The sequence below is a fragment of the Natrix helvetica genome (genome assembly GCF_964273705.1).
Source record: "Natrix helvetica genome assembly, chromosome: 4".
Taxonomy (NCBI): Eukaryota; Metazoa; Chordata; class Lepidosauria; order Squamata; family Natricidae; genus Natrix; species Natrix helvetica.
This window is the reverse complement of record NC_138550.1, coordinates 14,967,010-14,984,370: the sequence shown is the minus strand read 5'-3', so window position 1 is coordinate 14,984,370 and position 17,361 is coordinate 14,967,010. Positions and strand designations below refer to the sequence as shown.

Genomic DNA, 17,361 nt, shown 5'->3' with positions numbered 1-17,361 from the left:
TGCTATTGCTATTGCATTTAATAGAACGATTCTGCCTAACATGTACAGAACCGAAGTGTTGTGGCCCGCCAGCAGCCAGCAGATCTGGCAGCAGATTCGGACAGGGAGGAGGTTGGGGAGGAACATGGGCCAGTCCTGGAGTCTGGGGAAGGCTCTGATGAGTGCTCTGCATTGGAGGCAGAGATGGGGCCAGGGCCGTCTGACAGTTATCAGTTGCCTTCGGAGTAGGACATCAGTGGGGCAGAAGAACAGCTGGAGCCTGTTCCCACTGTGCGGATGTGCAAGGCTGCCAGGAGAAGGGAACAGCTAAGGAACAAGGGTCGACGCGGGAGTAAAGCCACAGGTGGACGGTGAATGGCCCCTCCCATAGGGAATAAAGAAGAGCGTAAGGGGAGTGGAGTTTGCAGGAGACAATTAGTTCAATTCATTAGAGTAAAGATCTGTTCCTGTCTTCTTGCCAAGTATTGTCTGCTACAGAGTGGCGTTTGGAAGATATCAGCCTGGCCGCTCTCCAAGCCTGATAAAGGTCTGTAATTGTGAAATCTCTTGAAAGACTGTTGGCCGGGACTTTGCTGGAGAGGAATTCACTTTAAACTAAATAAAACTCTAATCAGGACGAGGAATTCAGCTTCGTGCTTTTCGGAAGCCTAGGTCAGAACACTAATATATTAATGTATTTGCCTTTATAACTCCTCCGAGTACAAATGGCTATTAATAAGCAAACTATATACTGTATCTAAAGAGAATGCTAATATTGTATATTAGTGTACAATTCACTAGTATAGTAGTATTGCAGATCTCCGTTAGTGCTTGTGATGAAAACAAAACTATATTTCTTTTCAAGTACAGATATAGAATCTCTGCTCTGCTAATAAAGTAAAAAGACTTCAAGACAACGGCATTATCACATTCCTATAAAGTGGCCTCAGGGAATATTTATTATTTTTAGCCAAGCACCAAATAAGCCAAAAGGAAATCCAGAAATTCAAGAGTTTTTCCCTCTCCCTTTCAACTTACTGTTGAAGATGACACTAAATACAACTGCTTTGAACAAGGTGAGCAACTGGCACTGAATCATTGTGATATATAACCAGAGTTGTGGGATTGAACTAATCTAACAACGACCTCTAAATTTCCTCAGCGGTTTGGCTAAAATGCATCTCCCCTTTGCTCTTTCAAAACATAAAGTTAGAGCAATAGTGACCCCTGGTGCTTTTATAAATCAACAGCTTAGATGTGATCTTAATGCACGCTTTCCTTTTCCTCTCTGTGGTCAGATTTTGCCCTTCTGTTGAGGGGACGTAAAATATGCAACAGTAAATATGAAATTTTTGCATCCTCAGTTTTGAATGGTTGACATTTGGAAGTTTGTATGAGGCTCCCTGTTTTCTCTTCCTCCTCTTCTTGAGTCAAGAGATTTAAAAACTTCTATTTATATGTTCTCTCCCTCTAGGCAGCAATTAGGACTTGCCCCAAAGGTAAGACAGATGACAGCACAAGAGTTAAAAGTATTTTGAGGACTGACATCCACAATACGTCATTCTCTTCCATCATGGCACTCTGCATTCATAAGCTGCTCAGCAGGAAGCGTATTTTCATCCTAATATATTTTGTTATACATTCTTATACATTCCAGCTATCTGTCTATGGACAGATTCTCAGTCATCCAGGCCATGGTTGCCTCAAAGGTGCTTTTTCAATTGGACTTTCTGTTTTTTCTTTGAAGACGCTTCGCTTCTCATCCAAGAAGCTTCTTCAACAATCTTCACAGTTTCAACAAACTGTGAAAGGGATCTTGGAGTCCTAGTGGACAACCATTTAAATATGAGCCAGCAGTGTGCAGCAGCTGCCAAAAAAGCCAACACAGTTCTAGGCTGCATCAACAGAGGGATAGAATTAAGATCACATGAAGTGTTAATACCATTTTATAATGCCTTGGTAAGGCCACACTTGGAATACTGCATTCAGTTCTGGTCGCCACGATGTAAAAAAGATGTGGAGACTCTAAAAAGAGTGCAGAGAAGAGCAACAAAGATGATTAGGGGACTGGAGACTAAAACATATGAAGAACGGTTGCAGGAACTGGGTATGTCTAGCTTAAGAGAAAGACGCACTAGGGGAGACATGATAGCAGTGTTCCAATATCTCAGGGGTTGCCACAAAGAAGAGGGAGTCAAACTATTCTCCAAGGCACCTGAGGGCAGGACAAGAAGCAATGGGTAGAAACTAATCAAAGAGAGAAGCAACTTAGAACTGAGGAGAAATTTCCTGACAGTTAGAACAATTAATCAGTGGAACAGAAGTTGTGAATGCCCCAACACTGGAAGTCTTTAAGAAGATGTTGGATAGCTATTTGTCTGAAACGGTATAGGGTTTCCTGCCTAGGCAGGGGGTTGGACTAGAAGACCTCCAAGGTCCCTTCCAACTCTACTATTGTATTGTATTGTAATCTTGAAGCGAAACGTCTTCAAAGAAAAACCAGAAACTCCAGCTGCTTCTTGGCATTCCAGTTATCTGGGATTAAGATGGAAGGTGGTAGTGGGGTGGGGGTGGTGGGAGAAACTACATCAAACTATAATAAATATAAAATGCATCTTGGGACATATTCATTCCCGTTTATTAAAATTATGTTTCCACGTGCCCTGATGTCAATTACAATTGCTGCATTCAATGTGGGGTCAGTGGATTCCGACAGACTCAAAAACCCCAGACTTGCCGTTCATAAGGACCTAGTACAGTGATTTTTTTTGTCGCGTGCCCATACCCATAATGCAATGTGCATGGTGACACCCCTTCTGCATGACCCGCCCCCTGCGCATGCACCTGTGACACCCCCCCCAAAATGTGCATGCGACCCACTCCCCGCGCGCCATTTTGGGCCTAGCAGGCCGCCCTGCAGCCTCCTGGGACCAAAAATTGGGCGTGGGAGGGCGTACTGCACCCCCCACGCTCCCCCCTGTGCATGCATGGCAGAGACACAATAATCAGCTGGTCGGTGGGAGGCATGTGCCCCATACACAGTGGAGTTGAGCTGGGCTCCGTGTGCAATCTGTGGCATGCGTGCATTAGGTTTGCCATCCCGGATCTAGTAAATTAAATTGTTAAGACAGACATTTGTTATGTGAGTTTTGCCCCATTTTACAACCTTTTTTTTGCCCCAGTGGTTAAGTGACTCATTGCAGCTACAGTAAGTGAGTAATATGGCTGTTAACTTTTTATAGAAATCTCATAAAAATGGGAGGTTGGCATGCTGCGGAACAAAATTCTACTCTCAGCATTTTTATTTTCAGAATGCATCTGGGCTTCTAACAGGCCAGTAAGAAAAAAAGAAATAATAATAATAAAAAAACAGATGATCAAAGCACATGTTCTGCTTTGAAGTGCGTCCGTTTGTGGAGCAAAACAATTAAAGGGAAAACGAAGATGGGTAGCAGATTACATTCCATTTAAGCAGTGCTCTTTAGCTGCTTATAAACATATTACATGTAGTCCTTGATTTACAACAGTTTTAGTGACCGCTTGAACTTACAACGGCACTGAAAAATATACACTACATTGCCAAAAGTATTCGCTCACCCATCCAAATAATCAGAATCAGGTGTCCCAATCACTTCCATGGCCACAGGGGTATAAACCAAGTACCTAGGCATGCAGACTGTGTTTACAAACATTTGTGAAAGAATGGGTCGCTCTCAGGAGCTCAGTGAATTCCAGCGTGGAACTGTGATAGGATGCCACCTGTGCAACAAATCCAGTCGTGACATTTCCTCGCTCTTAAATATTCCACAGTCCACTGTCAGCTGTATTATAAGAACGTGGAAGTGTTTGGGAACGACAGCAACTCAGCCACGAAGCGGTAGGCCACGTAAACTCGTCCAACATCAGTGTGTGACCTCACAAATGCGCTTCTGGAAGAATGGTCAAAGATTCCCATCAACACACTCCTGAACCTTGTGGACAGCCTTCCCAGAAAAGTTGAAGCTGTTATAGCTGCCAAGGGTGGACCGACATCATACTGAACCCTATGAATTAGGAATGGGATGTCACTTACAGTAAGTTCATATGCGAGTAAAGGCAGGTGAGCGAATACTTTCGGCCATATAGTGTACTGATGACCATTTTTCACATTTACAATTGTTGCAGCATCCCTGTAGGCACATGATCAAAATTCAGGGCACTTGGCAACTGGCTCATATTTATGACGGCTGCAGGGTCCCAGGGTCATGTTTATACTTTTGCAACATTCCTGAGCCCAAAATTTAGGTTGCTAAGTGAGAAGTTTGTTAAAAGTGAGTTTTACCCCATTTTACAACTTTTCTTGCCACATTTGTTAAGTGAATCACTGCAGTTGTTAAATTATGAATGTAAATCACATGACCATGGAGATGCTGCAATGGTCATAAGTCTGAAAAATGGTCATAAGCCACTTTTTTCAGTGCCGTTATAACTCTGAATGGCCACTAAGTGAAGTGTTGTAAATCGAGGACTACCTCTACTCGCTTATAACTTGGGAATTTTAAACTCAATTTTCCAAGGTAGAGGCCTGAAATGTCTGTTCCTTGGAATTATAATTTATAATTGGCAGTTTTAATGTTTTTGTTTTATATTCTAAGCAGTCTAGAATCACGAGATGGGACGCAAATAAATAAAAAATAAATAAATGTGATAAGCAATTACAGGAAAGTTTGTGCATTTATGCCTGAAACTATTCATTTTATTTTCCAGAGGTTTCAAGGTTGTAACTGGATTGGTCAGTCATCACAGAGGCATTCAATTATTCAAAAAAAAATGCTAGTAAATGAAATTTAGCCTTACATTCTGCAAATTGAACTGCAGCTGTTGCTTGTATGGTGCAAATTCCTGGGCCAGCTCGTATCCCTCATGGTAAAATGTAAATAATCCCTGAAGAAATGCCAAAAGCTGGGGGGGAAAAGAGAGAAAACAATAAAAACGAGAACAAAACAAAATAGAATCAAAACTCAAAGGAAGCATTTAAAATTCATTTTATCCATCGTGCAACTGAAAGAACATGAATCAATGTCGGTGATGATATTAAGAGGACAAAATGTGAAAACAAAACACGGTTTCTTTCTTTGGCTTTTTCAAAGAAGAATTGAGACTTTGGTGCATTATTCTAAGCATAGTTTGTTAGCCCACCTTCAAAGCTGGCTGCTAGCACAAAGAGTTGGTGAGCACAAGTGTTTTGGTTTGCAGCTATCCAGTGGTGGGTTCTGGATCCCGTTGCAACCGGTACGGTGCAACTGTGCCAGGCGTCCACCACATGCATGCGGGCATGGCACGCATGCATGCTTACCCCCCGCGACGCTCCAGCTGCTCGACGGAGCGTCGCGCAGGTGCCGTACACTCCATGCACAGAAGCCCCGATTGGTTCAAATACAGGTAAGGAGGACGGGCAGGGCCCTCCAGAGCACCGTATTGGAACGGTACCTGGTGCGCCCAGCAGGCACCGGTATGCCTGTACCGGGGCATACCGGTCATATCCCACCACTGTAGCTATCCCAAGATGTCAATGTTGTCTCTTTTAAAACCACTGAAAGAAATCAGGAGGTAGGACAGCAGAAGAAAATAGAAAATAACAAAGCCAAGTGCAAGTCAGAGATGTCCAATCTTGCCAACTTTAAGACTTGTGGACTTCAACTCCCAGAATTCCCCAGCTGGCAAAGATGGATAACCCTACTGCAGGGCAAGGATAGGAATGGAAGACTGACTGGTCCGAAGGAATGAGGAGGTAAGTCAGGAAAGAACATGAAAGGTAAATAGGGAGAGAGAAAAGAAGAGAAAGAGACCCAAAAATAAAAGCTGGAGTTGCAAATTGTTGAAAATAACTACTATAATAACACATTGAGTCCAGTGGTGAATTCCTGCCGGTTCGGATCTGTTCAGCTGAACCGGTAGTAGTTTGGCGGCCTGGGTCGCTGGAACCAGCAGCGACCCAGGCCTGCCATGCTCCCGAACTGGTTCCCTGGGCAGCACCGATGGCGCCGCCATCTTGTTTTTCAGTTCTGCGCATGCGCAGAACTATTTTAATTGCACTGCGCATGCACAGCCCGCACACGAACGAACCGGCAGTAGTGCCTGCTGGAACCCATCCCCGATTGAGTCTGAATATTCACCATAACTACAGAGACCATGCAGCATTGGCTGTGATATTTTAGGTCTTCTATGAACAGCAGATACTTCATAGACCTGTCCCAAAGTGACAACTCCGATAGCTAAAACCAGTACACAGGTTTACACATGGGATGGGAGATATTGCACTGTGTCTAGTCCAGATTGTGGCAAAAAGCTGAGATTCAGGAAAAAAACATCCAAAGTGAGACCAAAGTTAAGACCAGCTTCCAATTAACCAGTATCATTTTTTTAAAGCAGTAAGCAAGACTTTTATTAAGCCTTTTATCGATTTAAGCATTATTACCGCTAATTTCAGCATCAAGGTTGAAGATTATTATTATTTTGCAAATGAATGTAAGCTTCCTTAATTTTTCTGCTGTCCATCTTTTGGTAAACCCATGGTGCTCTTTAGTTCAATGTAGTATTCAAGGTGAGGCTTCCATGTCATCTTCAGATTATGCACGTGTTAGGTTTTTAAATATCTCCTTAATCTTAGACAACTCCTGACACTAGATGGCAGTCATGGCAAACTTATTGTCAAGATCTGCTACCTCCCTTATAAAGAATTTATTTTTCAGAAATCCCTACTTTTAAATACTTTTGTCAATAAAAGCCATATACCAAAATATAGGCTCTCAGAGACCTGATACGTGCAGGGCCGCTTCTAAACGAGAGGGGCGGCAAGTAAATTTAATAAATAAATAAATAATGTTAGCCTGGTTCAGTATTATGTGAGCAATAGAGCTGTGTGAATCATCCAGCAAACGTTGGTGCAAATCCTGCACTAATATAAATGGTTCTAAGGCAGTGTTGGTGAACCTTTTTGGCACCGAGTGCCAAAATGGGAGAGTGCGTGTGTTGGAAAACGGGAAGTGCAGCCACCTGGTGCATATGTGTGTGCATGCATGCGCACCGACCACCTAGTCTTCCGGTTTCTGGTGCGCATGTCCGTGAGACCAGCTGGCCAGTGCGGATGCCGGAAACCAGAAGAGCAGCCGCCCGGTGTGCACATGTGTACCGGGCAGCCACTCTTCCTGTTTCCAGGGCTCCCGTGTGCGTGAAGAACAGCTGGCCCACACACCAGAACCCGGAAGAGCAACAGGAAGGGCAACGGCTCACGTGCCCAGAGAGATGGCTCTATGTGCACATCCGGCACGCGTGCCATAGATTCGCAGGTGGGTCATGCACACATGCAAGGGGTGGGGGGGAGCACAGGGGGGTTCAGTGCTCTCCCCGCAGCCCGTTTTTGCTCCCAGGAGGCTGCAGAAAGGCCTATAAGGCCCAAAGCGGGGAGTGGGGGGAGGTCACACGCGCATGCGTGGGGGAGCGGGTGTGCATGCATGCAGGGGGGGCGTGTGTTGTCATGCACATGTCTGCATTTTTGGCACATGACAACGAAAAGGTTAGCCATCCCTGTCCTTTAAAGTGTCCTTTGGGGATGGAATATTGTTTGAATTCCCAGGAGAAGGGGGAATATTTTGAAGAAGCAAAAGTTAGCACAGTTTAGAGAGTGAGAATTAAGACAGCCCTTCTCTATTGGTTCCCAGAATATATGTTTTATGGTGCAAGGAACTGCTTTAGTTTGGCAAGACTTCTGCCTACAGGCGAGGAACAATATAGGAAACCGGTTAGAAGAGTCTCGATCTCTCCTATTTTTGGGGGGGAGCCTGACATACTTTAGACAAAGAATTTCTCTGTATCTTGGGTAATGTGTACACAGTTGAACAGTCTCCCTGCCCTACTGTGGCAGCAAGGCATTTTTCATTCCATTACTGCCAACCACAGGTGTCTTCAGGAGCCAACATTTTCACCGAAATGACAAAAAGAGTGTCATGCCATCATGATGCAAGTTCTACTACCCCTTTCATGCATCAACACAAAACTGCGGTTGCAATGGTGGGTTACGACAAGGCGTACCGGTGCCTGCCGGGAGCACCAGGTACCGTTCCGGTGCGGTGCTTCGGAGGGCCCACCCGCCCGCCATCCTTACCTGTATTTGAGCTCTTCGCAGAGGCTCGCAGAGCGGTGCAGACAGTAAGTACGCATGCGTGTGCTGCGTGCATGTGGTCGCGCACTGCACATGTTCATGTGGTGGACGCCGGGCCCCGTTGCACCGTACCAATTGCACCGGGATCTGGAACCCACCACTGTGCTGTTGCCATCTTCCCCTTTGATTAGCCGTGCTGCTCCCAACAAATGTCTGATTTTTGCCACTTTCCAGAACTGATTTCTTTTTTTGGTAACTATCTTTTCTTTCTTTCTTCTTTCTTTCTTTCTTTCTTTCTTTCTTTCTTTCTTTCTTTCTTTCTTTCTTTCTTTCTTTCTTTCTTTCTTTCTTTCTTTCTTTCTCTTTCCTTCCTTTTCTCCTTCCTTCTTTTTCTCCTTCCTTCCTTACTTTTCTTCTTCTGTTTTCTTTTTCTTTCTTTCCCTCCTTCCTTCCTTCCTTCCACAGCAAGAGGAAGCACGTGCAAAAATTATGGCGAGAAAGACCAAGCAAAAAAAGCAAGCAAAAGGGCATGGAGTCACGTACAGTTGGGATGAAGAAGACAGGGCATCCAGGAAGGTTCTTGCTCTGTCCCACTTTAGAAATGCAACTAGAAGAAGGCATTTCTGGATGGGTGGGTGAGCCTGGCCACACACACCCTAGCCACCCTCCCTGGCCGCCACCCCTCCAAGATCAAACAGAACCCTGATGCAGTCCTCAATGAAATTGAGATTGACACCCTTGCTCCAGATGGACTTAGATAGTTTACCAGGCCTAAATGAATGTATGCCATTATTTCCATTATTTCTTCCTTTTTAGGCTTCAGGAGATTATCAGAAACAGAACTGTTTAGAAGTGCATTTGATGTACAGATGTTGCTATGTATTTTTATGGATTTTTGGATGGTTTCTTCAGGATTTTTCAGGTAACTTAATTGTGAAAACTGCTTAGTAACGGCTGTATTTGTAGTTATGAAATTGTAATTGCAGTGTGGAAATGTTATTATTGTGACTGCAGCCCCCTAGGACTTTCTCAACTGTGGTGGACAAAGAGAGCTAATCAATCAATCAGGAAGTAAGCAAGCATTTTCTGTGGAAATATTACCCAAAGGTATTTGCCTGTCTTTTGAAACTAAGGCCTCAAGGATGTTGTGAAATGTAGCATAATATTATCATCAAGCATCTCATCGACTGTATATTTAAGAATTGGAGAAGAGCATACCTCTAGTCTAAGCAGATGTCTTTGGATGCAACTATGGATCTGAGATGGAAATTTCCATGTCTGGAAATTTCTATCTACCGATCCTAGAGATGTTAACTTTGCTTTAGCAAATTTTATAGTGTGTTGCGTTTCTGTAAAAGGTTCCTTCTGCAGAATATCTATAACATTAGATATTATAGTGTGGCATTCAGTTTTCTTTTGATGGACGAATGGCTTCTTGTTGACAATAAGGACCCAAGCTGTTACCCATTTGAACACAAAATGTATGGGCACAGTATATGTGGTACCTTGCTCAATAGTAGTAACTGTGAGAGGGATTTTGGAGTCCTAGTGGACAATTATTTTAATAGGAGCCAGAAGTGTGCTGCAGCTGCCAAAAAAGCCAACACAGTTCTAGTTTTGAATTTTTTCAAGTATTCTCCACCAATATCCTCCACATAACTGCATCTTCCCAGTTAGGTGCAATGCTCCTTTTTGGGCTAAACTCAAGGAAAACCTGTACTAAGGAACCCAGTTTTTCTCCCTTAAAATCTAGTCACAGATCTTGATATGGAGGACCGGACATTTCCATGTCAGGAAATTTCTAGCTATCTACCCTAGAGATGGTTAGTCTTCAAGAAGACAGCAATGGTCTTCAGATTAGACAAATTTAGCACAGGTCAGAGACAATCTCTAAATAAATAACTTAGAACTTGCAATTCTAAAAAAAAAATAATCCACAAATTCTAGTACACTTAGTACTTGATATCTAGGACTGGAGCATTTGCAGATTTATCGTGTTATTCATCTACAAAGGATTTCCATGGCCAAATGTTACAGAGTGAAGTTCCTGCAGAACTAAGGGTGAATAGGTCCTCTTTTCCTTTCTACTTCTGCTCAAGAAGGCGGTAGGAAAAGGCATCAGAGAGGAAATGATCACATTAATTATTTCTTTGTAGACATTCACTAAGTTTTCTTTCATCTGTTGCAGACTTAATTACGAAATTCCTCAGAATCTGACCTTCTTCGGATTTGATCTTGTGGTAAATCACTTAGGTATCTAGGACGACTGCCTCAGAGTGTGGAGGGTCTCTTCATCTTCAGCATAACACCAGATGTTCAGCTGTACTGGTGATGGCCAGGAAGCCACCCACGTGGTGATCTTGTACAGTACATCCAAGTAAAAATGTTTACCTTGTTTATCTTACCAACATTTACTGGATCCACAAGAATCTCCAGAGACAGTTTCTCATTCCTTATGTCTCTCTATCCTAAGGAACTGTCTTAATCTTTTTTTTAAAAAAAAATCCCACTATCATTTTCCATGAACAGGTGGATTCATTTTTCTAATGTCTCTGAACTGGAAATATTTATGGCCTTGAACCAGAGGTGAACCAGCCCGACCTTATTTTTCACAAGGATAAGGCTGCTTTTTATATTACTAGCCAACAACCCGGCTTTGCCCAGGTATTTATTTATTTATAGGGGGAAAATGTCCAGACCAAATGTAATTTCTAATGTTGGATTTCCCCCTTACCAGAGGGAGCCCCCTTTTGTAGTATTGTGAAACCGTTACCATGGCAACTCCACTGCACTGTACAGTAGAAGCCATTTTACAGCAGTACAGTAGAAGCCATTTTAAGACACAGCAGGCTGTATCGTAACAGAACACAAACCCCAAGGGGCTTTAGGGGTGTCTTACCCCTGCAGTATTTGTTTCCAGAGAGTCAGTCATCTGTGTACCACGTGTGGTTGAAACTGCTTGAGGTGTTCCAGAGTTATGCTGGAACATACACACACACACACACACACACACACAGAGCCGTTTTTATATAGATAGATTTCTGACAAAGCTTGTGACTATACACTACTGTAGCCAGGAATTCATTCTATCTCTTTTCCCCCCCGTATCCGTTGACTTCTTTAAATTTCAAGCACACTCCATTAGAATATAGAACATAGAATAATGGGGTTGGAAGGGACCTTGGAAGTCTTCCAGTCAACTCCCTTCTTGAGCAGGAGATCTTATATTATTCCAGACAAATGGTTGTCTAATCTTTTCTTAAAAACCTGCAATGATAATCTGTTATTCTCCATCAAATGTAGAATACCTCTGTATTAGATCAACATATTGCTAGCAAGTTTAATTGTCACACTAGGTTTGGCTTATGACATTTTATGGCTTCCATAACCTAAAAGGATCTACTTTCACTCCATCTGCATTGTTGGGATAGCTGTCATTTTCCTCAAAAAGATGCTACTGCTAGTTATCTGAAGATCAGCTCCATGATCCCAACCTTCAGCCTTCACAAAGCACTATAAGTTGGTATTTAGGCTGGAGTATAAACTGATTTCCACAAGCCAGTTCATTCTTCACTTATTCTGATAGTACCTGCCCTCACATCTGTAAATAACTCACCCATTTATGAGGTGCACAGAAATCAGAAATGAAAAAAAAAACCATATTATCTTCCTGTAATTATGCTTTTTCGAAGAGTCATTATACTACACTCTACCTTCTAGCCCAACAGAGAATCAAAATTTGGCATTTTGTAATGACTGTCTTATTGCTAGCTGTATTAGTTCAAGAAACTGTGGAAAAAGTGCCTATGTTCAGTGAAACAAATGTCTGAACAATTTTTTTATGGCAACATCAACTCAAAAACACGGTTGCAGATCAGCATCATGTTCCTTACATTGTTTGAAGTCTTCTTGGTGGATCAAGTAGCATTCTTGGACAGACAACTCTAGTCGCTATATAGGCCAGGATGGCTCCCGTATCTACAAACAACTTGTAGAGCATTTAAACAACATTTTCTACCAACTTCTCATTTTAAAGGAGTAAGTTTAAGTTGTAGGAATAGTAGGAATGGTTCCCTGAGACCTATGAACAGAGTAGGGCAGCTTTCAGGGGGGAAAAAAGATATCAGCTTCTTATACCAGAACACCTATTACAGGGGCGGCCAAGTATGGTTCCTTTACAGCCTGTAGACTTCAACTCGTATAGTCAAGCCTATGGTTTCCCCAGTTGCAAGGTATGGCTGTGAAAGTTGGACCATAAGAAAGACTGAGCGCCAAAGAATTGAGGCCTTTGAACTATGCCCAAAGGAACATTGTCCATGGGGTCACGATGGCTTGGACACGACTTTACAACTAACAATAACAACAAGACTTCAACTCCCAGAATTCCTGAACCAGCCGTGGAATTCTGGGAGTTGAAGTCCATAGCTCGTAAAGGATCTGTTTGTTCCCAACCTATTACATAATTGGGTTTCCCCTTTTTAGTCTTCAAATGCTCCTCAAATGCTTCAATTCCACAATAATAGCCATGCTGGCTAAAGAACTGAAAGTTAAAATCCAAACATCTGGAGAACGTCCAGACGGGAAAACACTGCTGGAGAAAAAGTTACCACTTTAAGAGCCACCCAAGTTTCAGCAAAACCATCTTAAATAAATTTCTTTTTGGCAGACAGACTGAATTGTTAAAGACTACCCCTTCTAAAAAATATATGCACAGACCGATACCAAGCAACTCTTGATAACTATTCCACTTTTTATTGACAGAATGATGGTTATCAAAAGTCACTTGCCTCTCTTCTCTTACCAGATTACTAACCACACATTGGTTTAAAACTTGATCGCTCATATATATTTTGTGGTAGCTGTTACTTTTTCTCTTTCTCTCTCTTCCCTGGGTTTTTTTTAAAGGAACTAGGAAGATAATAAGTACTTGGCTGATGAACTGAAGGGTAGAGGTCAAATTCCTACCAAAATCGTCTTCCTGTGAGAATGAGATGGCCAAACAATCTCAGGGTCAACAACACTACATAAAAATAAATACAAGACTACTTGAGGTTTTCAGATGCTGTGTTTTGTTGGTTAGAGCCTTAAAATTGCTTAGCAGACTCAGGGCTCGAGCTGTGTTAAACTTTGATTTATTGAACTGGTTAATTTAGGGATTCAGAGAAAGGTTAATGTTTGTGGATCTGCATATAGTTATCTCCAACAAAACATTAAGCATGTTCATCGCTGCACAGTTGCCGTACCAAGTTCCAAACGAGCCACTATAGATTAATTACCACATTAATTACTTATTAGCTCAAATCCAAGGTTTTACCAAAGTGCAATTTTATACGACTGCAACGATCAGGGGACGCATAGTTATAGGCGAGACGGCTCGTAATCTTTTGTGGCTCTACTTAATAAAACAGAACTGTTTATAAAGAGACTTATCGTCAGACATCAGCTAAAGTGGTTAAGTACACATCCTCATCCACAGTTAGAGATCTCTTGAAAGTGGCTATAGGGTGAAATTGTGTCACTAGTTGTCATGCAATTAATGTTTGCAGATAGTTTCTTGGGTTCGTTTCTTGTGAGGGAGGCTGGTAATTGCTGCCCTTGTTGTGCTCATCAAACCCATATCCTGTGAACATGGGCCTATCAATGCAGCCATTGAAGCCATAAATTTTATGGTTTCAGTTTATGCCTTTTGCTACATCAAGACTACTCTGAAAAGAATCAACAAGAGGAAGCTCAGAATTCAATTTGTGGAGTCCTGATCAGGGGTGGGATTCAAATATTTTTAGTACCGGTTCTGTGGGCGTGGCTTTGTGGGCGTGGCAGGGGAAGGATTCTGCAAAATCCCCATTTCCTCCCCACCCCACTAACCTGTTTTCCAACTCTGTTCTCCTGTTCAGGGCAACAAAAGAAGATCAACTGGGAGGCAGCAGGGGCGGGGCCAGCTTATTTTGCCGGTTCTCCGAACTACTCAAATTTTCTGCCGCTGGTATTTATTTATTTATTTTTATTTCTTAGATTTTTAGACCGCCCCTCTCCCAAAAAGGGACTCGGGGCGGTGTTCCATTTTTCACACCTACAACCATTGTAGCATCCCCCTAGTTAAATCAAAATCAAAATTCAGAACCTGTCAGAAGTGGCTGAATGCCACGTCTGGTCCTGATATTCTCTAAACTTCGTGGTTTGCTCTCAGGTGTTTCATGTGCGGTTTGCTTATACAGGTGGTCCTTGATTTATGACCAAAATTGAGCCCCAAATTTCCATTGCTAACTGAGACATGTCCTATTTTATGACCTTTCTTGCCGCAGTTGCTAAGTTAGCAACATGGCTGTTAAGTGAATCTGGCTTCCCCATTGACTTTGCTTGTTGGAAATTTGCAAAAAAGTGTTCATATGACCTCGGGATACTGCAACCATCATAAATATGAGTCAGCTGCAAAGCATCTGAATTTTGATTTTGATTTAACTAGGGGGATGCTACAATGGTTGTAGGTGTGAAAAATGGTCATGCCAATTTTTTCAGTGCGATTGTAACACCAAATAGTCACTATACAAACTGTTGTAAGTTGAGGACCAACTTGTACTCACTAGCTTGGATGAAGTTACTAAGTTGGGTAATGAAACATCAACTAGCAAACAACCAAGCTCGGAAACCACCAAGGACCCCACAGTTCATGTCTAAGATACATATATTTTCTTCTTTCAGATTTCAGTTTTTATCTACATTACGTATCCTACAATCTGACTTTGGTCAAAGCTATTTAGAAATTATTTGACTGTGCTAGAAAAACAGGGTTGGAGCACAATAGTTCCACATTTACAAATCTTTTCCATACTCTCTTTTTATTATTCTTAAATAAAAGGCCAAATAGATTTATTGAAACCTGAAGAGTAGTGTCTCTGGCAAGCATTTCAGCCATTTTTTTTACATTATGAAATTCTAGTTGCACAAACAGCACTGCCATTAAAATGTCACGCAGATAGATGGCAAGCCATCTGCAATTTTATTCCACAGTGGATGAGAAAACCTTTCTGTGAACATTTAAAACATGACAGTTTAGACTTTCAGTTGTTTACGGGGGAAAAAAATCACGTCCTTAATTGACTAATATATTTTACTTGATTTGCATTCCTTACATGGGTATAATTCTGGTGATTAAGAACTGCATCATAAGAAAATCTTTAGAACAGGGGTGTCCAAACTTGGGAACTTTAAGACTTGTGGACTTCAACTCCCAGAATTCCCCAGCCAGCATGGCTGGCTGGGGAATTCTGGGAGTTGAAGTCCACAAGTCTTAAAGTTCCCAAGTTTGGACACCCCTGCTTTAGAATTTCACTAGGAGGTCATTATTAAGGTAACCACTATTTAGGTAGCTTGACCGTTAGTCAGCTTTGGAATATAGAATAAGAGAGTTGGATGTTATGGAAAAGGAGCATAGGAGTCAATCCATCCTATGAATTATTTCTATTTTGGTCTGTATGTAGAAGTATGTTGGTTATAGCAACAGCGTTATTAAAACTTGCAGGCTCAAACCCCAAATTCAAACCTTGGAGGTCTCCTAGTCCAACTCTCTACACAAGAAGAGACCCCTATGTCATTCTGGACAAATAGCTGTTCAACTGTTCATAAAATTCTCCAGTGATGAAGCACCTATGATTTCTGGAGACAAGCAGTCCCACTGATCATTCTCACTGATAGGAATATATCCTTCGTTCTAGGTTGGATCTCTTGATAAGCTTCCATCTGTTACTCCCTGCCCTGCCCTGCCCTGAGGTCTTTGGAGAACAGGTTGACCTCTCTTCTCCCTGACAGCCCTTCAAATATTGGAAGACTACTATCATATCACCTCTGGATTGGATCATTAGGCTAAACATATACAGTTCTCGTCAATGTTCATCATGTGGTTGAAGCATAGTTTGCGGAACTACAGCAGGGGTGTCAAACTCGATTTCATTGAGGGCTGCATCAGGGTTGTGTTTGATTGCGGGAAGGGGGCGTGGCCAGGGTGGGTGTGGCCAGCTCAACATCACTTGTATTGGGGCGCCTGTGATGGCCCGAGCGCTCTGCCAGTGAAAATGGAGCTCAGGAGGGCCGCACGCGGCCATCCCGAGCCCCATTTTCACTGGCAGGGGCACTGCGGGCTGGTCCTTCACTGTTTCCAGGGCGGCCGTGCAGGCCTGATCTGCTTATCCCACAGGCCAGCCCCAGCCCTTGGGCCTTAAGTTTGATACCCCTGAACTATAGATTGGGGGGGAAAAACCCACAAAGTTTCGTGATTAGACAGTTTAATTTTAATTTAAATTTAAAATAAACTTGCACTGTGCTTGGCATTAAACATGGCTTGGTATTAAAACAAAACAAACCAAATTCGTAATGATGCCTGTCATTTTTCTGCCAAAGAACCCTGTATCATGAAAGACAGAATGTTAAGAATAAAAAAAGCAAATAAGGAGCACAATACAATCTAATATGACAAGATTTCCGCTTGCTCAAAATGATCCTTACACAACAGGACACTCTTCTCCTCTCTTGATTTTCCATTTCTGATTTTTTAAGACATGGGGGGAGGGGAAAGTGCCCGATGGAGGGAAATCACTCCTCTTCATTTTTTAAAAAAATGTTTCATTAAATTATAGAATAAAATACAAATAGTAAGACACAGTGGGGAGAAAAAAGGGAAAGAAAAGGGAGGAAGGCAGGGAGAAAGGGGTGGAAAAGCATTGACTTCCGACTCTCTCTGTATTGCAGTAGAATCAAGCATTAACATCGAACCTCAATTTTTACTTTTCCATAATAATATAAACTAGCCATTTCTATAATAACAAATGAATCAAATTAGTAAAACCCAAAATCAAAGTTTCATTTTTTTTCCACCTCAAGTCAAAAGTTCTTAAGCGGTTTCCATGTAGGAAGAGGAAGTGATTTTCTACATGGAGACCGCTTCTATGTAGAAAATCACTCCTCTTCCTATGGAAGCCAATCTGCTGGCAGGAGAGACCAATCCAATCTCATCTGCACAGTTTACAGAGATTCCAGAATTAATAAACCGAGGTTTACTGTGAGATAAATAAATATGAAAATATTTTGAAGATAGGATGTTTGAATGGATGCGATGGAAAATAGCACAGTCAGTCAATTCTATGAATTATTTCTATTTTGGTCTCTATTTAGAGCAGGGCTGTCAAACTCCCGGCCCATGGGCAGGATGTGTCACATGCTGGCCATGCCCATGCCTGGCTTAGTGAAGT

At 42.2% G+C, this 17,361-nt stretch overlaps 1 protein-coding gene across 2 annotated transcripts in view; it reads right to left on the bottom strand.

Annotated features, from left to right (window-relative positions):
- ARHGAP42 (Rho GTPase activating protein 42) overlaps positions 1–17,361 on the bottom strand; it is a 177,918-nt gene that overhangs the window by 48,118 nt on the left and 112,439 nt on the right. For both annotated transcript variants that reach the window (XM_081951231.1, XM_081951232.1), the window contains exon 7: positions 4,816–4,920. In XM_081951231.1, the coding sequence (XP_081807357.1) occupies positions 4,816–4,920 (105 nt within the window). The remainder of the gene's footprint in view (positions 1–4,815; positions 4,921–17,361) is intronic.